General features: G+C 37.6%; 1 protein-coding gene across 1 annotated transcript in view; it reads right to left on the bottom strand.

Annotated features, from left to right (window-relative positions):
* Positions 1–23,667, bottom strand: part of LOC128015511 (syntaxin-8) — a 98,851-nt gene that overhangs the window by 7,296 nt on the left and 67,888 nt on the right. The window contains exon 7 of the mRNA XM_052599390.1: positions 719–820. Coding sequence (XP_052455350.1) covers positions 719–820 — 102 coding nt within the window. The remainder of the gene's footprint in view (positions 1–718; positions 821–23,667) is intronic.

Genomic DNA, 23,667 nt, shown 5'->3' with positions numbered 1-23,667 from the left:
CAACTAGGGTGTCAAAATGTCAAGGATGTCAAAATTGTGAATAAAGCTCCTTAAAGTCACAATGTAATGGAAGAGGCAACAGATATTTTCTTCTGTACTGTGAAATACATCCGACTGAAACAGATAAAAAAAAAAAAGTTAACATATAGTATTTAAGCTGAATCGACCATTTTCATCATGGTTTTTTTTTTTTTTTTTTTTTTTCATTTTGGAGCATGACAGCCTCAGTCCCCTTTCATTATCTTAAAAAGAGCACTCATGATGTCCTTAAAAAAAAAAAAAAAAACTTTTTTGGGTGGTTTATCCCTTTAACAACAGACTGACAAATTGACACCACAGAAGAAAGTACTCTGACATATAGAGATGTTAAATACTGTAATATCTTGCAGAACTTTCCAGAAATATGTTTAAATGACCTTTCGAAATGTCTAGCCTGATCCCACCTTTACTGCCACTCCAATAACAAACACACAGATCTGACACAGACCATAAGATGAAGATCTGAATTTGCCATATACATGCAGTAGGCTTAAATCCTTTCAGTTCTGCAGATCGCACTAGAAGCAATAGGGAGGAGAGAAGGGACAGAGAGAGAGAGAGATAGAGAGAGAGAGATAGCCATAAATCTGAATGATGGACAGGCTTATTGTTGCCGAGCTCTTGAAGCGGAGTACATAAACCCAGGGCTACAGTTACTGTACTGAGGCAGAACACTCACCACAGGAAGCAGACTTTGTGTCCAACAGCTTGACTCTGTGCGTCTCGTTTTTGATGCGACTGTCCGTCTTGTCCACAAGCTGAGCAAGGTCATCAATGATCTCTGAAACACACAACAAACCAAGTCAGTACACAAGCTCATCATTCGTAATTACTTCCAAGACTTGCAAATGCAATATAAAACATCAAAAATGGTTTAGTACATGATCCTAGAGAGAGAAAGAGTGCAGCACGCGCCATGTGAAAGTATTCTCCTGCCATCATTTTGTGGTGTGTGGGGGCGATTTATAGTGGCCAGAAATGTGTGGTTGGTGTCAGCTAGTAGCTGTGGCTAAACCGCACACCATCTGAGGCCTTCCTGACTGTATTAGTATGTCTATGTTTGCTGACATCTGTGGAACTACTGCTACAATAAAGCCACAAGTGGCAATAACTTGTGTCCAAGCAGATTGGACCACAATTGGAAAATTTGAAAGAACAGACCGTGTGGATACAACTGTTGTGGATCAAGACCTCTGATCACAGTTGCACAGTTCTGAGGTTTTTCTTAAGTTATAGCGCCCCCTAGTTCCATAAAAATTGGTGAAATTTGGCATCTTTAGAATGCTGTAAAGTTCAACATGGCATTAAACCAAGAAAAATATGAACCACAATTTTTACTTTCTTGATCAAACGCTTGCATCCTTTGACTATGTCTAACAAATGTTTACTTTGCGAAGATCTTATTCAGTCATTAGCAGTCTCATCAAAACAAACTTAAATAAAGACTTGTTTTTGTGAAATTATTTGATAAATCTGTTAACATTTACCATCTCTAGACAATACATATGAAATGTCTTAGAAATCAGGGCTGAGTTTGAAGAAAAAAAAAAAAAAAAAAACTTTTCTAGGTAAATACTTTTAAAATGTATATAAGATATTAGGTTCCATATAACCATTTAATTCAAAGCAAGGGTTCGGAGGAAATAAATATATTTTTATTTGAGTCCAAGTGGTATTAGAGTTATTGCAAAAGTGTACATTTGCTTATTATAGTGTCCATAGTATATATATGCACACAGTATACACTGTACTACTGATTTTGGGGTCTCTGCGATTTATGGTCTCTGACAAACTGTTTTACAGCAGAAATAAAATAGAAATAAACACAGAGAAAGAAGAAAATCAGTACAAACACAACTGATTCCAACAGCTTTGTTGCTTGGACCTCCAATTAGTACTTAAATTAAACTACTAAAGCAATCAAACAAAAACTGTTTCAGATTTCCTGGAAGTAGTAGGGTGAGGTAGGGAAGTTTAGAACCCACTTCTTCTACCTGGGAGAAAATGTAACAAATCTGGAGAAATATAGACACAGTGTCACTCTTTCTGATGAATGCTACACTTCCACACTCACTGTGCTATTAAGAATTCTATTCATGTGAAAGTAGAAAGAGACAGGAGAGTACACAATATGTCACAATATGTCACAAATATGACATTTAACAAACTAGATTTTACTGAAACTAAAACTGGACATTCAATTAAGAATACCTGTAATCAACCAGTAAAAAAAAAGTATAGAAAAATTCTACAATTCAAAGTTTGGTCCCACTTTATATTAGGTGGCTTTAACTACTATGTACGTACATAAAAAAGTAAGTACAATGCACTTATTGTGTTCATATTGTATTGTAAAACACTTTTGCTGCTATTGAGGTGGGATAGGGGTAAGGTTAGGGAGAGGGTTGGAGGTATGGGTAAGTTTAAGGGTGGGTTAAGGTGTAAAGTATGGGTCAACAGTGTAATTATAAATGTAATTACAGAAATTGAATACAGATGTAATTACATGTATTTTTTAAAAAAATAAAGTACAATGTAAAAACATGTACACAATAAGTACATTGTACTAAATTATTAATTAAAATGTAAGTACATAGTAGTTAAGGCCACTTAATATAAAGTGGGTCTCAAAGTTAGCATTATACTGTTATATTACATCACTAGACCTGTGCTACTGTATTAGACTAACTAACCATCTGAATCATCATTTGCATAGTTAATCTTTTTTTTTAATCTAAAAATTAGCTTACCTCTGAATCTATGTGCTTAGACTATTTTATTGAGAAACAGAACATTTTATGGATAAAAATCGCCTTAATATTGTTTAGTTTTAATATCTATCACCTACATGCAACATGGGATACCAACTTGTATGTTCCACTTTGCCTCTAGTGTTCATGATGCAGTGTGCTGAGTTCAGAGCTTTGACTGAGTTTGCTGAGAATCCTTTGAGACTTTCCAAAGCCATTTTTAAGTCTCAATCTATTATGCGCATTGGTACATTAACTTTGTATCACACACTTGAGAAGACTACCATCTGAACGGAATCTTCTCATTTTCTTTCAGAAGCTGAAATGAGCAGACCATAAACTGCAAAGGGAAAAAATGCAGCATGTGACAAAATGAAAAGAAAAAAAGTTAACTTAAGCACAAAATACCATGGATCATTACAGAATACGTCCAATACGATATGATTTAATAGGAAGTTAATTGCCCGTTTGGCTTTGGTGCATATCTAGCTGTGTGGCTTCCCTCCGCTCTCCTCTAAAAACACTAACCTTGCTGAAAGGCTCTTTCCAGAGTGGAGAGAATGAGTGAAAGAAATAAAGCAGACAGCGAGAAATAAAAGGAAAGAATGAACCGGAATGAAAAAGAGATTAATGAGAAAATGGTTAAAGATAAAAAGGAGAGAGAGTGAACAGGTTGACCTGTATGTGGACTTTGAGGTAGAGCAGAACCCACACTTGAACAGAAACCACGACTGTGAAAACGAGGAGCTTACTGACAGATTTTCAATACCTAGCAGCAGTGAGCTGGATGTAATTCAGTAGAAACGGGAAGTTGTTCGTTTTTGCTTCTGCTTGCTGCCATCAGCCTGCCAACTCAAATAAGCCTTGCTCCACTGTGCAACAAGCTGTTTTGATGAAGCCTGATGAAGAAGAATCCCCAACACATTTCAGACTCTGATACAGAAGCCAAAACAGCCGTCACTCACAGCATTACTGTTATTGGTGGAAAGAACGGAAAGACCAAAGGTTATATATAATGTGTCATGTCAGCTGATAGATACAAAAAGATAAAAATCAAGAACTTAAAACACCAACGGAAACAAAATACTATTAAGACCCGCAGATCAACGCGTATTTGGAAATGCATTTTAACATGGGTGAATGTGCGGTCAAAGCAGACTTTGGTGTTCCATTCATTTCCATTAATCTAAACAAGTGTGAATAAGGAGGACGGAAACACTAGCATACGTGTAGAAGTTACATCCTTCACAATGTAACAATTTTTAAGATTGTTTACTCTGACCTGTACAATTGTATAGTGAACAGATGTTCGACCAACAGACAGTCGCACAGATTGGCTCCAAGCAAAGAATAAGTGAAAGTTATATCATTTCATTTAAAATTTATTTTACATTACATTTATTATATTTCTTAATTATACCTTTATATATATATATATATATATATATATATATATATATATATATATATATATATATATATATATAAAGTTAATTATACCTAGATTGGAAGCATTTCCACAAGGATGGGGGAGCGCACACTGATGAGCGCAGTGGTCTGGCCAGAGCCGTGGTTGGATGGAGGCGCAGGTTTCCTGGCTATGCTACAGACCAGGAACAGGTTCATGATTATTAATCTGGCAGCTCTAGAAAGAGATCTGAACACATTTCTGAAGGATGAAATGCAGTTTGGCAGCGGAGCTTTGATCACGGTCAAAAATGACAGATGCAGTCGGAGGTCAAAAAGTGAACGTTTTTCACTTTTCTTTTTTCAGAATAATTTATTAAAAGAATGTTCCAAGTTCAATGCATGTTAAGCTCTGTTAACAGCTGTATAGCTACTAGTACATACAAATACTAGTCTATTATACAACAGTAGTATATCATTTTATTAGCTCATGACCGAACCCTTGACCATTGCTGTTGCTAATGCCATCCTCTATAACTACACAACTGGACATCTCTACTTCTACTCTAATGAGAAGGTTCTACTCTCATAAACACTAGGGTTGCTCCGATCACGATCGGCCGATCGTCATGCGCATCATTTCAAATAGAGCAGCTGTTACTACACAGAGCTGTTGTTAATAGAGAAGATGCGCAAATCCACTTCATTTTCAGCGTTTTTTGGCGCATCTTCTCAGTTAACAACGGCTCTGTGTAGTAACAGCTGCTCTATGTGAAATCACGCACCTGATGGAATTAACGGCTGATTAGAGAAACGGCTTTACTGACGAGATGCGCATTAACGATCGGCTGATTGTGATCGGAGCACCCCTAATAAACCCAAAGGAGAGCTGTTTAGTGGATGTCAAGATTTTCAGTCAATACTGACATTGATTTAGTATGTTTCTCTGGCTGCACTACCACGTTTGTAATACTTTTTGTTTCACACGCAAAAAATAAACAAATAAATAAATCAGTTTAGAACAATGTGATGGTAAAACATTTTTTTTTTTTTGGGATTGAACCCATAACATTCCTCAAAGGACACTATTTACTTGAGCCCAGACCGTCAAAGCTGCACACCCATGTTGATTCAAGCATAAGACCTCAGAAGTAAAGAACTGTGTCACATATGGCTTAACTTGAAGCCATGCGTGTGGTAAGAGAGAATTAGCATGTCCACCAGGGGGTCCAGAGACCACAACTGCGGACAAAGCCACGAAAATCATGTAGATAATGAAAAGCATCAACTGGAGGAGGCATAAAGCAGATTAATGCAGGAGAAGAGACACATAATGACAGACAAAGTATTTAAGAGTGTCAAAGAAAAACAGAAGCAAATGCCCCAAACATAAGGTAAGAGTTAGCTTCAGTCTCATAACAGTTCGGTAACTCTTTACTGGCAGCAGTGGACTCATGGGACAACAGGCCTGCCGGTTCCCCTCACACAAGCCTGTCATTCCAGTGACATAATTCTCCATTTCCGAACTCGGTGTTTGTGCAGATATATGACAGCTGCCTTTTCTGGCTAAGGCTGCAACTATCAGCCATATAATAAAGCGGAGTCTGTTCCAAGCAAGGGCTGTTTATTTAAAGTGCTATTATACTGAATAAACCTCTAAACCCACATTATTGAGCACGGACAATGTGTATTCACACACACACAAACTCAGAGTGTGCAAGAAATGACAATGTGTGTGGGTCAATGACAAATAAAGGTGTTTGCATTAAAGAAAAAGGAAACCCTATTTTAAAAATCTAGTTTAAAATAGTTCTTAGAAATGTACTTTGCTTGTTAGTTTCAAAGAAAACTTTTTTATACTGCACTATTTTCAAGAAAAACGTTTTTTTTTTTTTATGCAGTAAATACATGCCCGTATATACATCTGAATCATTTACAAAAATGTTTTATAATGAAATATAAAATCCAAATAATATTTGTCAAAAAAGGTCGAATTTCCTGATATTTTTGGGGATCCATACCACATGACTTATCTGTGAATGAACTGCATTTTTTTTCATGTACTTTTGTACAAATTAATAGATCTGTTAAAAAAAAAAGAAAAAAGAAAAAAGATTGTCATGTCATTGACCCATTAATTAATTCTCATTTTTTAAGTCAAATATATTTAGTATATATATAAATATATTCACAATACACATTGTTTCAAAGCAGCTTTACAGAAAATTGTGAATCCAATGTTCATAACAAAACTTTATTTTGGCTTCCTGGTAAAGCAATATTTTGTCTCATCCAGTACAAAACACAAAGCAATAGAGAAGGCTTTATAAGAAATATACATTTAGATAAAGCTCCCATCATGACTTGACTTAAACTGCACTTGTCTCATATCAAGATGTGACTACGTTCTATGCTAGACCTAAAACAATACTTACTAGAAGATGTTCGTTCATGACTGTTGGATGCATTCATGAGGGACAGAAGTGTAAAATTTGGCCCACAAACACCACCAAATTTTTGAGGATATCCTAATGTCCACACTACACGTGATGCTGTAAAAACGTGAGCCCTCAGAGAGAGACACCAATCATACACAGATGTTCTTGCATATGACCTCATGTATGCTTTTTCTTTCTCACCATCCCGCCATCATCTCAAACACTTCTGGCCGCCCCACCTCCAGACCCATTAGAGCAAGCGTCTTTCTCTAAACAACCGGTCATGATTAGCTTTCATTTGCTGCCAGATGCTTTACACGAGGACGAACCAAAGCAGTTAACAGGTCCATTTCCGTACCTGCTTGTAATGTGGAATGGGACACTTCCGATTCTGGGAATAATAGAGAGGAGTGATTTGCTTTTGGACCTGAGCCGCCTTTCCAGGCGCTAACTGCCAATCGCTTGAAAAAGTCACTGCAAATCCTTCTGAGAGGCGGTCTGCAAAGGAAGGGTGGATGTTGACAATCCGTGTCCTGTCCTCTCTGCCAGCTCTCTCCCACTCTGTCTGTCTCTCTCAGCTTACAGCAAACAATTCCAGCGTTCCTGCTCAATTCCCAAACCAGAATCTTCCAGCAGTGACTCACTGGAGAGAATCCTCTGCATTAAAATCTGTTTTCTATAAATGTGTCTCTGTTATCAGAACATGTCTCACCCTATGGGCTGATCTCGTGCCTCACTTACACAGTACAAGCAGAAAGTATTTGAGCTGTTCCCTACTGTTAAGAGGTTCCTACAATAAATACTGAATTGTGGCTGCTCTCATCTTACAGGTGACGTTTAAACATCACAGGAAGGTGAAATGTATTGTGCCATTGGATAATTACACAATATACAACTATTACTTACTTCAAAATCAATATACATCAGTATACACAAATGCAGTCCGTTTCAAAACTACATTTTCGGTTTTAGCCTAAATTGTTTGGAAGGGGTAAAATGATGTAATTATCGCTTCCCACATAACACATTTGGACTATTTCTGTGTTTATTTTGTCAATAAGGACATTTAGAGAGCTGGCTTGTCGTCAAAGAACTTTACTATGACTGGTTTCGCAACACAGTTTAATTTTGGTAAAAAAAAAATAAATAAATAAAAATACTAATATGCACCTGAAGAATTTTTGAAGTTTGCAGAATGTCAATAAGATTTTTACAGTGTTGGAAGAATATGCAAAGGGAGAATGTGTATTCTTTTTCCGTGTTACATGACATTTGCATCATCCAGTGGACGTTTGACAGCTCCAGGGCTATTGTTAAATCTACTTCAATATTCTTTAATTCCCGCCCACATATAGTTGGATCAACAGAGGCCTGGTGCCAAATTAAAAGTATATTATGGATCTTTACATTTAGGCAAAAGGGAACAACCTAGGCCACTGGCCAATCCATCAAGGTGTTTTTAACTTTAAATCATTGCTTCTGGCTAAAATACGAGTTCCCTATCCATAATATTTGCTTTACAAGATGTCAATTGACAGACTGGAGTCACATCAATTGAAGTCTTTATCAACTGTTGGAACAATTTCTTGGTGCCACCTGCTGACTTAAAGCAACCTGCAGAAACATCCATTGAATGAATACTTCAATACTTTTTGTGAGCAGATTCAAAAGAATCACATCACTTAAAGGAATCCCCTCTACTGCTGTGCACAGTACAAGATCTGTCTGCTCACGTGTCTGGGTCACAGGAAAACATTTCTATGGGGCTGGGATCTATCACAGCTCTATGGGAGAAATGTGCCCCTCTCACACGGCATACCCCACAGGAAGTCTGACTCTACCCGGGAGCCTGTCATGAAAAATATGTCACCCTGAGAAATTCGTACCCCCCTTTTCCTGCAAAGCCGTCGCTGCCGCAGAAGAGCCTGCTGGGCTGCATGGCACATGCCTGTCTGCAGTAAAGAGATCCAGACAGCCATGCTGTCCACACCAATGTGGATGACAGTGCAAAACATTCAGTTATTCATCCCAATAGTCACTGAACACCTCCAACATAGCTACTGAATGAAGACACAAATTAATGGAACTAAAAGCATTGATTTATCTCTCGTAAACAGAGCATAATTGCACAGCAGACTGGCATTGTGCTTTCAAACTGACATTGTATCTGCTGAGTAACATACCTGTGGCTGTGTAAAAACCATAAAGTGACTTCTTTACAACACTGAGTATTTCCTTGAAAAACAGCCATAAATTGTAAAATGATTATCAGGAACTGACAATTGGAAATTATTTTTCTTTTCATAAAATTGAATTTACATGAAAACATGGACCATATTTCCATCCAAATGTTAAGGGACAAATAGGACTTTTGATCATCTTTGAAAACCTCCAAAAAGTTAATAAGAAGACCATAAAAGTAAGCTATTTGGATCCAGCGGTTTAATCCAAGTCTTCTAAACCTTAACACAATTACCTTTTTTGATAAAAGATTTCATTTATTCTTTCATTCACAAATAATCACTGATAAATTCTCTTAGATTTCTTCTTGTGTCACGTAAGAACGTTGGGGATTCTGAAAGAACTAATGAGGTTTGTTCTTGCCCATCAAACAAGAGCAGTCGAGTTGCTCTTGACCATTTTTATGTGCTCTATTTATTTGTTGCTATCAGATTAAAGACTTTTATTAAACTGCTCAACTGATATGGATTAGTTTTAGACGTCTTCATTAACTTTTGGTTCACTTTCATAAGTTGAAAAGACGTTTTGGTGCAATAGACTCTCTCAGAAATATATTTTCATTAAAATATATTGTGGCGAGTGGGGCGGGGCCGAGAGGCGTGGGAACGAGGAGTGAGGCCAGGTGTAGTGATTAGAGATGAGCTACACCTGCGCCTGGGACATTAGTTTATGTTTTGGTTTTTATTTATGCGCACCAGTCGTCCGTGAGGGGCTGGTGCGCCGTTTTGTATTTATTTTGAATATTAAAATTATGATTTGATTGTGCGCTGGTTCCCGCCTCCTTCTTCCGGATGATTAGGAAGTTCATATCGTTACATATATATATATATATATATTTTTGTGTGTTTCAAAGACTAACAAAAGTCTTTTAGGTTTGAACCAACGTAGAGTTGAACACACTCTATCTGCCAAAAACAGCCTTAACACCAAAATACAAAGCACTGCTTAGGCTGACACTGTGACTACTGTATTTTGTTAATATGTGTGCTGCTTTGATATAATAATATGAATTTGTGCTAAGTGATGTAAAGAAAGCTTAAGAGGTAATACAGACGGGAGCACTGCGTTTTTTTTCTACCACTGACATCCACTAAAAAGGTGAGTAACCTGTGTCAACCACTGTGATGAGAGGAATTGTTGTAGAATAGGCACATTTTCTCTAAGGAATGAGTTGTGAAAGGGGACTATAAATACAAGGGGGCTGTAGTGTGATGGATGTATGCTTGCATGGATGTGTATTCCTGCATGAGTGTGTTAGTGAAGGAATGCTTCCCACTGCTCTGTTTAAAGTTCTGCTTGTTTTTCCTTGCTGGTTCAGTCACTACTGGGGCAGCGTGTTAATTCTCTGCAACTAACTGGGCTAATTTCTCCTCCTGGGGTGCGACAATGAGTGTTCGCTGCCACCACAATTCCTCACAACTGTTACCATTTGGCCCTAAAGCAGAACAGAGTTTAGGGGCCCGTCTCAGCCAACAACAACATACAATAATGGCATCTCACTCTTCCCACATGGACCACACTCTCCTTTGATAATATAATGCAGGCAATCACATCCCGTTTCCTCATTGTTTTATCCTTGATATAAACACTCTCTCAGAGTTAGGATTAGTTGGACTGTACTTCACGTTGAGAGTTTACGAGTTTATAAACGGATCCTAAGCCGAAAAAGGCTTGCTGAGTTTCGGCCAGTAAGAAAATACACACTTGGGTTTAGCTAGAAGGAACTACGAAAAGATGTTTGTGTCCTTTTGACACATGCAATGAAATGATAACAAACAGATTTAGATCTCCTCCGAAGGGTCATAAAACAACAAAATAAGCTTTATGTCTATGTATGTACAATCTAAATGATCATTTATAACCATAATCCAAAACATCATCATCTAACCTCTTTGTATGTGGATAAGTAACAAATAATAGTTTCCAAAATAATGAAAGTTTTTTTTTATCTACTTTAAAATGCATGTGCCAAATTCCACTTGTATTCAGTATCGGTTTAATATGACTTGTATTGAAAATGTAAGTTTTTAACAAAATGTTAAATTCCTTATTCCTAAATTCCAGCAATGTTAAAATGCCATTTGTTCTAAACAAGAAATTAAAGGTAAAAACATTGTATTTGTACCTTCAATACATAAATTAAGAGTGTACATATCTTAATCACTATTTTCAAAACATTATATTGATGATATTCTTCACCAATATCATGAATCAATAATTCAGAAATAGCATTACGTTTTTGGAAATCACATCACAAGATATTTTATAACTTGAACTCAATATTTCAAGTTGACAAGTTAACATTTTTTTTAAAATTTTAGGAAACTTATTGACCTTGACACAGTTGTGATGGCCTTAAGAGGTCCTCTTTACAATGCAACTTTTTCCCCTGTGTGTTAAAATAAGTTTTTTTTTTTTTAAATGTACAATTTAGTTTTCAAAAAAAAAAAAAAAAATAATAATAATAATAATAATAATAATAATAATAATATATATATATATATATATATATATATATATATATATATATATATATATATATATATATATATATATATATAATAATAATAATAATAATATTATATATATATATATATTATACCAAACTTAGTATGGTTTTATTTTCTTTGTAATTATGCTTTCCCGTCCTTATTATTATTCAGGAAATAATATTTTTACCTTAAAATTTTTAATCTTGAGTAATTACATGATTGTCTGCGATTAATCGCATTGTTATGCATAAAACTTATTATGCATTCAAAAGTAGTGTATTGTGCACATTTTTCATTTAAAAGTACTGCTATATGAACAAAAGTGTAATAACATATGGATGGCAAACGCTGTAATCAAATAAGGTTCCTTTTTTCAGGAGTATTCCTTTTACATAGTAGCAGTTAAAATATTTATTGTAAATCTTAACTTAGCATTAATGTAATTAAATTAAATACAAAACAAGGTATTTGTCACTGCCAGGACATTGACATTTTTATAGAAAATATTTTATAGTTTGTTATAGAAAAAAAAATACTCGGAGTCCAGAGCCTTGATCATAACATTATAACAGGCACCTTTCTATTAGGGACCTGTATGATCGCGGGACCCAACGCAGCACAGTGCAGCGCGGGATAACACTTGATGGGTGGGTAGAGACTCATGTGTGCGGGAGAATAATTAGGGAGTGCTCACACTAGGCAATCTTAAACCCTGAAGCCTGGTTCATTTCACTAGTCTGATCGCTCCGTTTAGCAGTCCCTGGCTCGGTTGGAAGAGGTGGGCAAGAGCGCTTTTCAGTTATATATTAGATCAGTCAGTGTGAGCACTAACTGCGCCATTGTGCAGATCCTCTGATACATGCTGCATGACTGCATGAATATTTCTGAGTGGCAAAAGTGATTGATGTGTAAAGCAATATATTGTGAGAGGGACGTGTGTTGTGTGTGTGAATCACAACAAAAACTCTACTCATGAATCCAGAATTCTGTTCAGAGGAGATGAGTGTGGGAAATGCTACCTTGAGACCAGTAACTGAAAACAATGAAGCATTTACATTAAAACTGAAATGAAGGTTTTAAAGGAAGAGTCCAAGAGTCCAGAGCTGGATAAGCAGCCTGGGAGGTGTCCGCCTTTCACTACTGCATCTGGATCAACCTGCTGAGGTCTGTTTGAAGAGAATTGTTGTAGGTTTTCTGTCAGAGGGAAAAAAAATGTCTGTGTGGAAAATATATGTGGAATAAACATCCTTAAAGCTGGTCAAAGCACTGTTTGGAGATTGATAGAGCCTTTAGTCAATGAGCTTGACAAAGAGGTAGTGGTCTTTGACAGTTCTTTCTGTGTGTTCATGAATACATCTGTATACTGACACAATCCAAGTTGTGAAAAGGAGAAAAGAAAAAGAAAGATTGAGACAGACACATTGTACAAATTAGTCTCGCCACTGGCTGGGGTTCACTTGAGCCCTCTAAATCAGAAGAGTTTGTGCTCTTCACCATTCCACCTAATGATTCATTGTTACATGGGCACAAAAGTGGACGGTGGGTGGGTGATTTAGTGATTATCAAAGGAAGAGCTCTCTTTTAAAGGTGGGACTTCAAAGTCAGATCGCAACTGAAAAGCGTGTTGTCGTGTGAACACAGGGAATTTTAGCTGTCAAATTAAGAGAAAACTGAATAGGTTCATGTAGATTTACTGAAACAAAGGTCAGAAGTCTAGGAAACAATTCCACTAGTCAGGTTTGAGCAACCAATCAGTGGTCAGACAAAGAAATATTGGTGCGTTATGATTGTTGCTGCTAATTGAAGCTGGGCAAAATGCTGTAAAATGCACAAAGGCATTCCTCAAACGTGCTGAAGTTTGATGTTTGGACTTCAAAAGCATGTGTTCCAGATTTTTGCTCAACCCAAGTGAAGGGAGGTACAGTACTGGCAATGCAGTTGGACATGATCAGTATTTTGTGATCTAATAAACCTATGACTCACAAACTCATAAAACATATGAAGAAAACAATCTCTCTTTCAAATATCTCTTCAAAATGTTTCCCGGAAAATTAGAGCGGGATTGCTGAACCCAAAGCTCGAGGTACAGTACCAAGGCTGAAGAATCCAGAGTTTCATCTACACACATAAAGACACGCATATAATACAAAGCTGCCCTCGTTTGTACCACAGCATGATGTTGTGGTTGCCAGGTTCAACTCAAAGCCTCAATGGCAGGTACCACCGAACAATGTGAGCATAATTATAATGAGAGTAACAGCTGTACAAAACAAGAACGTGGATGAATATAAGCACATCATGACGGGAATTGGCAACCAGTGGTGAGTGATGACATCCACACGGGCTTAATGCGAAACAGGGATCTTATATTTTAACACATTTTCATGACAACTTTAGGAATTTGAAGGGTAAATGACTGACACCTCGGCGAACCTCAATGTTATTTAATGCTTCCCCCACACCTGCATTCTAAATGAAACGATTTATAAAGATGACCACAGGATATTAATTAGCGTGATTGTGAGACCAGGTGAGCCACAGTTGAGGGCTGGCTCGCCAACAGAAACGCTGACTTTACGACTAGCTAAATTGAAGAGTTAGTTTATGTGCTGCTCCTATAAGGCAAGCACCGTTTAGATCTGTAAAAAAATCCGTCTTTCCTTTTTGCTTTTGCAGGTGCACATCCATTTTTTGCAGCTGCAGCACTCTTGACCAAAGAAATACAAGCATATATGTGCTTTTATGACTGTAATCAATATCTGCAGTATAATAGAATCAAGGAATTGGTCACGATTTGCCACAACGACATCTTCCGAGGTACAAGCTGTACGATTATCAATTGACATTTTAGACACTTGAGCAACACTGACAAATCAAAGCAGCTTCACTCACAAGCACCAACATCTGAGGTACTACGTTAGTGGTCTACTCTACTGCCCACTGGTGGTTGTGGTCTTCTTCACACTTGCTTTATGTAGACCCAGCTGTTCAACTGTCTGTGAAGTTTACAGAGAACCTATGGGGTCACTAATGTCCAGGTTTTCCAAATGCAGTGAGGCATGCAAAAAAGCAGATGAATCCGAGCCAAGAGTTTCTTCAGTTGTTTTTTTTCATTAGATACGATGAGAGTCTGCGAAATGTATATTTTATTGAAAAAAATGGATTGGACTGTATGCTATAGTGCTATATATTCAGTAATAAGGAAGAAAAAACAACAATTCACTGACTTCAAGAGCCCCTTTCTGATAGGTCTATTCAATGATTGACTAATTTACTTCAATTATATAATGTCTTTAAATTCAGAGAGCTTTAAATTTGGGCTTTGAAATTTCTCAGCATATATATAATCATCTGTGAATAATGACATTTAAATTCCATGTATTTTTTTTTTATCAATTGAGAGTCTTACTTTCAACAAATATTAATAGCCCAAATGAATGAATAATAAGAATTTAATTAATTGAAAGATAAACTTTGATTCTGTCTGTATGTCCAAAAAAGCAGTCTACATGTTAAAAAATACATCAGTGTGTTATAAGAGATTTAAAAAGTTTAAGATAACAATATGGCACAAAAAGCTTACAGGGAAAGAATCACAATGCAAGGTTCAAAAGCAATAATGGTAAGCCTTGGTGTGGTTTAGGACGCTGATCAAAGGTGGAGCTTTTAAATCCGAGGCACCTCTTCCTGACTCAGCTTTCCTGTGATTCACATACTAATAATGCAGAGGTTCATTTGCGATGGTAAAACATGAATCTCTTACTCCTGTTATCTGTGCCATTGAATCTCATCTGCCTGATCTGTTTACCTTGCTGATTTCAGAAACTATGGGTCGATAGATAAAACATCAAACAGCTCTGGCAGACAAAAGCTCTCCTTTTTGAATCACTTCAAAAGCTGTCCTGTGGAAACCACACAAGATATGATCGCGAGCAAACCACGCTCTCTCAAACGATGGCTGTGGTTATGAGGGCCCTCTACAGCTGCCCTCAGTGTAGACAGTGTCAGGTGGGTTACGGTGTTGCCGTTGGCAAGTGAGACCAGTTTGAACAGCTGTGCTAATAGAACGTAATGTCAGCCAAAGATGGAGGTACTATAAAAGGAGGATGAAAGACAACATCGGCTCCTTTGTGCTATTTTGACATTATAAAATGTAAAATCAGTTCTTCCACCTGTATAATCAGTGAGGTGGGACTGTTCCACAAAGAGCCAATGTAGCATATGTTGCAAACTGTCCACAAGCTAGAAGAACTGTGGCATGAATTATGCTTAATATGAATATGTGGCATGAAGCTTACGTTTAATATGGTGGACACATAATAGAGTGATTATAAACTGTGGTTGGTTTTGGAAAAAAAGTACGAGCTAGGCATTCGGTCAGGATTGATTGCGCACTTCAAAGCTATTAGTTCATTTCTAGTATAACCTCAATTAAAATCCACAAGAGCGAGCTAGTGAGTCGTTAATTATACCGCTCGCGGGCCTTCAGCACAGATCAGAATACCCATATTTCAATATTCTCCAATCTCCACCTTGGCACTACAGTAAGGCTGTTGACAAATGTCTGATGTTTGTCAAGAGAATAAACAATGCAATATAAAAACATTTGTGGTATAAGCACACTGGTTGTACACCACTCACCAGTTGCACTGTAGCAGTAACTGAGTCAAAGACAACAGAACTGAAATTCATTCATATGTACTCACTCAAAACTGTAAGACTTCTGTAAGATGTGTGTGCAAACCAAATGCCATCACCAGCAGGTTGACACCAGCAAGAAATGCTGTTTAAAATAACTTGACATTACAATGCAATGATACCAATTTTTGCACACAAGTCCTTTCCTCTGTTGTAAACAACAATGGCGTAAGTTCACGCATGCTTTTTCTACAATGCATACGCCATCATGTGATAGAATCCTTGAGCTCTAGGAATGTTTGTTTGGAACAGCAGAAAAAGATCATCTTTAGACCAACTCCTAGACCACCAACACCTCACACAGACAGTGTCTAACAATTTGCCAGCAAGTCCCCTACTTAATCATTTACCAGTAAAGCAATTTTTGTTTAAGAAAACGTTAGATTGCAGGCAATGAGAAAATAGTCTTTGCTTTAAAGCAGCACTATGTAACTTGTTCAGTGTTCAAAATATGCTAAATGTTAATAATGAGCGAGTACATCATGAATTCATCTTCCAAACTGTGTTTTGTCTTATCACAAATCACTATGGTACACTTATCATAAGTGCTTATATTTGGACTATTGTAGCCTGCTTTGGTTGTCACCGCTGCGGAAAAAAACACATACCGTACCTGGCTGAATCGCCATATATATAATCTTAGAGAAGTAGCTACGGTTAGAATGTTCTTCAGCAAGATGCGTGCTGTTCTGTTTATGAACCGCTAGAGCGCCGGAAGTTACATAGTGCTGCTTTAACGTAATTCTGTTTTCTGGATGTATACAAAAATATTATTAGGTCCAAAGCCACTAGGGGCACCAGAGGTGCAAGGACCCTCTTGGAATTGCTCTGTGTATTCTTCTACTCCAAACACATTTTTGAGGGCCTAAACAAGTTCCAAAACTCACAAAATTTTCACACGTGTCAGAATTGGAGAAAGTTTACATCTGAAATGGGTTTCAGAATTAGGTGTGGCAAAATGGTTTGATAGAGCCACCTATGAAATTTAACCTGCTACATTTCATGTTTGTGTAAAAAATTTGGGACATGCATGTAACGTCCTAATACCTACAAAAAAGGTTCTAGTGGAACAAAGTCCTTAACCCTTAGGGGACTAAGCCCTTTTTGGTCCATTTTCTCTATTTTTACATTTCGGCTTATAAACCATATGTAATGAGGATGGACCACCATGTATTTGGTATCAATGGATTCAGAAGACCCTAAGCTACCATAAGCATGCTTGCAATATGTCTATAAAGGAAGTATGAGTGAATAATTGTACAATAAACTAGAGAATTTCAAAGACGAAAATTAGATTTTTGTCATTTATTACTGAAAATCCTACCTCACACAACAATAGTTAAAAGTTTTTGACCCAAAAATATATTTTTCAAACTCTTTGCTTGACAGCAATGGGTTAATGTTCAATCAAATGTGTAAAGAACAATTAAATAATTAACTTTATTTACAAACAGTCCTAGGTGTTTTTTTATTTTTGGAACTAAGCCCTTTTTGATCTGTTTTCTCTATTTTTACATTTCGGCTTATAAATCATATGTAAAGGAGATGGAACACCCTGTGTTTGGTATCTATGGATTCAGAAGACCCTAAGCTACCATAAGCATGCATGCAATATGTTTATATAAAGGAAGTATGAGTGAAAAATCTTACAATAAACTAGAGAATTTCAAAAAACGAAAATTAGATTTTTGTCATTTATTACTGAAAAACACACAATATAGACCAGTTATTGAACAAAGAAAATATATTTTTTCAAACTCTTTGCTTGACAGAAATGTGTTATTGTTTAATCAAATGTGTAAAGAACAATTAAATAATTAACTTTTTTAATAAACAGTCCTAGGCATGCCAGTGAGCAAAGAAAGGCCTCTCCAGGCCTTTCCAGTAATTGTTCCAGAGCTTGTTCTGCCGTAAATCTTTTACTGCTTGCCATTTTGATAAAACAATTCTGTAATAATGCTGTATCTCTCTCGAATTTATCTCTTTGTGCTCGCTAACACTCCGATCGCTTTCTGCTTTCTCCACGTGATGCGGATTCTCCGATCGCTCGAATTTAGCTCTTTGTGCTCGCTAATACTCCGATCGCTCTCTGTAACACTCCGATCGCTTTCTGCTTTCTCCACCCTGATGCTGATTCTCCGAACGCTTATTGATTACATGTCTTTTACTATAGTCCAGCCAGCTTTTACAAGGCCACAGCAGAGCTACACAGTCCTCTGAAAGGCTAGAAGACATAACCTTCCTCTGATTGGGTTAGAAAAAGACTCCTCCCAGCGGCAATTTTTCCATTGGCTGTTGCGTGTTGAATCTGCCTAACACAATCGTTTTCATAGGCCTGTTTACGCAGTGGTATTGCGCAATAAGGGAAGTGTTTAATATACAAACTGAACACCGCTGTTTTCAGCGGAATCTGAGGAAGACGGCAAAAAAAACCCCGCATCTCTCTAGCATTAATAGTTTTTGAGGTAACTACACATTTGTAAAAGTATGCCATTTTGGGCGGTACCGCCCAATCCGTCCCCAGAGGGTTAAAGCAACAGAAAGTCAGCCATTTTGAATTTGCTCTTCGATTTGTGCAGTTTTTGCCATTTTCAAGCCTTGTTATTAAACAAACTCCTGCTACAGTTTTAATTGGATCATCTTCAAATTTGGTGAGTGGGTGAGTCCCTGGCAGCCTGGCAAAGTTGTTTTGCAATGGAACAGGAAGTTGATGTGACTCAGGAAAACAATGTCCAATCTGCCCCAAAATTCACATGTTTGATAGTAGTCCTGTACTGAACACGTTTAAACCTGAAATGTCTTCAGTCATCTCTAACTGGGGAATTTTACATTTATAAATATTGTTTTAATTGTAGCTAAACCAGAATGGTATGGAACTTGATGACTTTTATGGCACTTGGTATGTGAACAAAAAAAATAAAAATAAATTGAGGGCATGATTCAAAAAAGTGGTCATAAAACAATATTTACACTCATGGTCTTTGGTCAAAAATGACTGACCATAGGAAAAAAAAAAAGATATTTTTTGTGTGTACAATCTACAAATCCCCCACAGTGCAGAATCAAATTGCACAGCAATGAAGGGGGGAAACTCTAGAGTGCAAAATCAATACACCAACTCACACATGCGTGGACACACATACACACCTGTACACATACACACATGAACTGGTGTGACTGTAACACTGTAACCATGTAAAATAAAATCAATAATTAGACTTCAATGCAGTAAAAAAGTTACATTCTAAAAAGGGGATACATTCTAAAACATCAAGAGTGTAAAATGGATACGTCCATTCACACACACTTACTGACACACACTCACAGATACACACATACAGAATTATACATACAGGTGCTGGTCATATAATTAGAATATCATCAAAAAATGTATTTCACTAATTCCATTCAAAAAGTGAAACTTGTAATTATATTCTTTCATTACAGACAGACTGATATATTTAAAATGTATATTTCTTTTAATTTTGATGATTATAAATGACAACTAAGGAAAATCCCAAATTCAGTATCAGAAAATTTGAATATTGTGAAAAGGTTCAATATCGAAGACACCTGGTGCTACACTCTAATCAGCTAATTAACTCAAAACACCTGCAAAGGCCTTTAAATGGTCTCTCAGTCTAGTTCTGCAGGCTACACAATCATGGGGAAGGCTGCTGACTTGCCAGTTGTCCAAAAGACGACCACTGACACCTTTCACAAGGAGTGCAAGACACAAAGGTCATTGCAAAAGAGGCTGGCTGTTCACAGAGCTCTGTGTCCAAGCACATTAATAGAGAGGCGAAGGGAAGGAAAAGATGTGGTAGAAAAAAAGTGTACAAACAATAGGGATAACCACACCCTGAAGAGGATTGTGAAACAAAAACCATTCAAAAATGTGGGGGAGAGTGGACTACAGCAGGAGTCAGTGCTTCAATAACCACTATGCACAGACGTATGCAAGACATGGGTTTCAGCTGTCGCATTCCTTGTGTCAAGCCACTCTTGAACAACAGTCAGATATAGATTTAATTTTCCAACAGGACCTGACACCTGCACACAGTGCAAAAGACAGTACCTGGTTTAAGGACCATGGTATCTCTGTTCTTTTATTGGCCAGCAAACTTGCCTGACTTTAACCTCATAGAAAATCTATGGGCTACTGTGAAGAGCAAGATGCAATATGCCAGACCCAACAATGCAGAAGAGCTGAAGACTATCTTCTATCCACTATCAACCTGGGCTCTCAAAACACCTGAGCAGTGCCACAGACTGATCGACTTCATACCACGTAACATTGCTAAAGTAATACTTACACTAGGTGTTGTGATCCGTGCCCAAGCGTGTTAGACCCCCAAAGCGCGGTTCACTTGACTAGTGTGAGCGCTCCATGCTACAGAACACAGTTAGCTCAATAGCTGTATAAGATTGTGTCCTACGCTAATATATTTCTTCACAGTCAATACTGGCTTGTATTTTTAAATCCATAATATTATAAATTGACATTTTATTGCCGGTCTGTGGTTTCATTTTGTATTTTTTAAAGATTTCATATTATTTTAAGGTGAGCTTAAATGGTGCACTACTATGAAAATCACACAGCTTCAGTGTTTCATTAATAAGAAAGTACAATTTCATGCATATTGTTAATAGCAGTTGTTCATAATAAAATATGTATGAACTTAATACATGACCTAGATTTATTTAGCAAAATCTTGTCATTTTAATACATACAGTATTACATGAAATTTATTGGAAATTGTTTCTGATCCCATTAGCTCATTGTGTTCTTTTTAAACCCTTCCACATTGAACGTCAATGTAAATACTTCATAAACAGACTTTAAATATTAACTGATGGTTGTCACTTTAAGTTAAGTTAATTGATTTTCTATGGATTCTGTCAACTCAAATCTACAGACTGAATCTGACCTTTGGCAACTACTGTGCACTTCTCCAGACTGTAATTCGGTGGAAAATCGGGGCATATTTATTGTGTAGTGTATTCCAGCCTTAAGAGACGATAGACAAGCTGACATCCATTTCATAAGAGGCTTCATAATGATATTAGTTTCTGTGTTCCTCCCCATTAATTTAATTTTTGAACTTATGTTACTTAGCTGGACGTGGACTAGTCTAGATGTTGCAATACACTTAAATGACACTTCACTTTGAATGTATAACTGATCAAATCAAATGCCTTGCTGCTTGATTATTGTGTTCTGTTTTTATGTGATTTACTGTTTGTACATTAAAAAATGTTTATCAATTATTCTTTAAAAAGGTTGTCTAAAATAAACAAGATTTTTTTAAAATAAAATATGATGTGAGCTTAATGGGAAGAGGGGAGTGCTTATAGGGTTTTTTAAGAATATGACAGACAAGAAAAGAAAAGGTAAGTGCTAATATTAGTTGGTTAAGTGCCGGTGAAAAAGACGAGTCTTCAGATGTTTTCTGAAAATGAGTAAAGACTCAGCTGTTCGAATTGAGATCGGGAGGTCATTCCACCAGCTGGGCACAGTCCAGGAAAAGTTCAGTGAGAGTGATTTTGAACCTCTTTGGGACATAAGATTGAACTAGTGAGTTTAGGTTTGTTGGTGCCATGCAAGTAGTCGTCTTGTAGGCAAGCATCAGTACCTTGAATTTGATGCGAGCCTAACCTGATGAGGAGAGGAGTAACGTGAGTTGTTTTTGGCTCATTGAAGACAACCCTCGCTACTGCATTCTGGTTCAGTTGCAGAGGCTTGATAGGAAGGCCTGCCAGGAGAGCATTACAATAGTCCAGTCTTGAGAGAACAAGAGCTTGGACAAGAAGTTGGGTGGCTTGCTCTGACAAGAAGGGTCTAATCTTCCTAATGTTGTACAAGGCAAATCTGCAGGATCGGTAGCAATATGGTCTGTGAAGCCTAATTGATGATCCATCACATCTCCTAGGTTTCTGGCTGTTCTGGAAGGAGTTATGGTTGACGAACCCAGCTGTATAAAGAAGTTGTGATAAACGATAGCTGGAACCACCAGCAGTTCTGTCTTCGTAAGGTTGAGCTGAAGGCGATGGTCATTCATCCAGCTAGAAATGTCACTCAGACAGGCTGAAATGCGACCAACAACCGTCAGGTCATCTGGTTGGAATGAGAAGTAGAGTTGAGTGTCATCAGCATAGCAGTGATAAGAAAAGCCATGCTTCTGAATGACAGATCCTAATGACATGCCTTGAGGAATCCCAGTAGCAAGTTGTTGTGACTTAGAAACTTCACCCCTCCAAGACACCCTGAAGGATCTATCAGAAATGTACTGAGGACTGGGAAGCTGCTCTTGCCAGTCGCAGGGCTTCAGTAACCGAGAACAGTGCAGTTTCAGTTGAGTGGCCGCTTTTGAAGCCAGATTGTTTGCTGTCCAGGAGGTTGTTCTGTACAAGCAACATAGAGAGCTGGTTGAACACAGCTCGCCCAAGTGTCTTTGCAATGAATGGAAGAAGGAACATCGGTCTGTAATTTTCTAGAAAGTCCTGGATTTAGAGATGGTTTCTTCAGCAATTGGGCTTACCCGAGCCTGCTTAAATAGTGAGGGAAATGTTCCAGAGTGAAGAGAGGAGTTGATAATGTGAGTAAGTGAAGGTATGACTGAAGAAGAAATCGCTTGAAGGAGGTGAGTGGGGATTAGATCAAGTGGACAAGTAGTAGGATGATTGGACAGGATAAGTTTGGAACATCCGTCTCTGAGAGTGGAGAGGAGGAGGAGAGAGGGTGTGCATTGGTCATTGAAGTTATCCTCAGTTTGCGGTGTAGATAATTGGTCACTGATGGTTCTTGTCTTATTTGTGAAGAAAACGGCAAAGTCGTCAGCTGTAAGATTTGATGGAGGAGGAGGTGGAGGTGGATTAAAAAGAGAAGAGAAAGTTTTGAAGAGTGTCCGAGCGTCACAACAGTTGTTAATTTTGTTGTGGTGGTATGATATTTAAGCAGTGAAGACATTTGGACATTTGCAGAGAAAGAAGAGAGGAAAGACTGATACACACTGAGGTTGGTAGAGTTTCTTGATTTATGCCATTTTCTCTCTGCAGCCCTGAGTTTAGAGCAATGTTCACGGAGAACATTGGACAGCCAGAGAGCAGACAGTGAGCAGAAGTTGCCCAAGCAAGAGGTAAGAGTGGAGCAAAGAGTGTCAGTAGCACTGTTCATGTCCAGAGCTGAAAACTGAGAGAGCGAAGGAAGTGAGGATAAAACCACAGAGGATAGGCGAGATGGGGAGAGTGAGCGTAGGTTCCGTCGAAAGTAGAGTTGTTCCGATTCCGATACTAGTATCGGAAATATCTCCGATACCACAACAAATTCTGGCATCGGCATCGGCGAGTACATGAACCCATATACCGATCCGATACCATTTTCTTAAAAAAGACCTAGTTATGACCGCAAGCTTTGCCTAACCGCTGCACGGTTCTTCTTCGCTGCTCAAAATGCATTGAAAACACAGGAAGTTGTGCTGTGTTGCCACAAGCAACCCCTGTTTAGAGCAGCGAAGAAGAAATGAAAACGCGTTAGCAGCCCTTATCTATATATGACTGGATCACTCATCACATTCTAAACTGCCAAAAGACAGTGAAGCC

Source organism: Carassius gibelio, chromosome A6 (assembly GCF_023724105.1).
Source record: "Carassius gibelio isolate Cgi1373 ecotype wild population from Czech Republic chromosome A6, carGib1.2-hapl.c, whole genome shotgun sequence".
NCBI lineage: Eukaryota > Metazoa > Chordata > Actinopteri > Cypriniformes > Cyprinidae > Carassius > Carassius gibelio.
The sequence above is the reverse complement of the archived record's forward strand: the minus strand, read 5'-3'. Positions and strand labels throughout refer to the sequence as shown.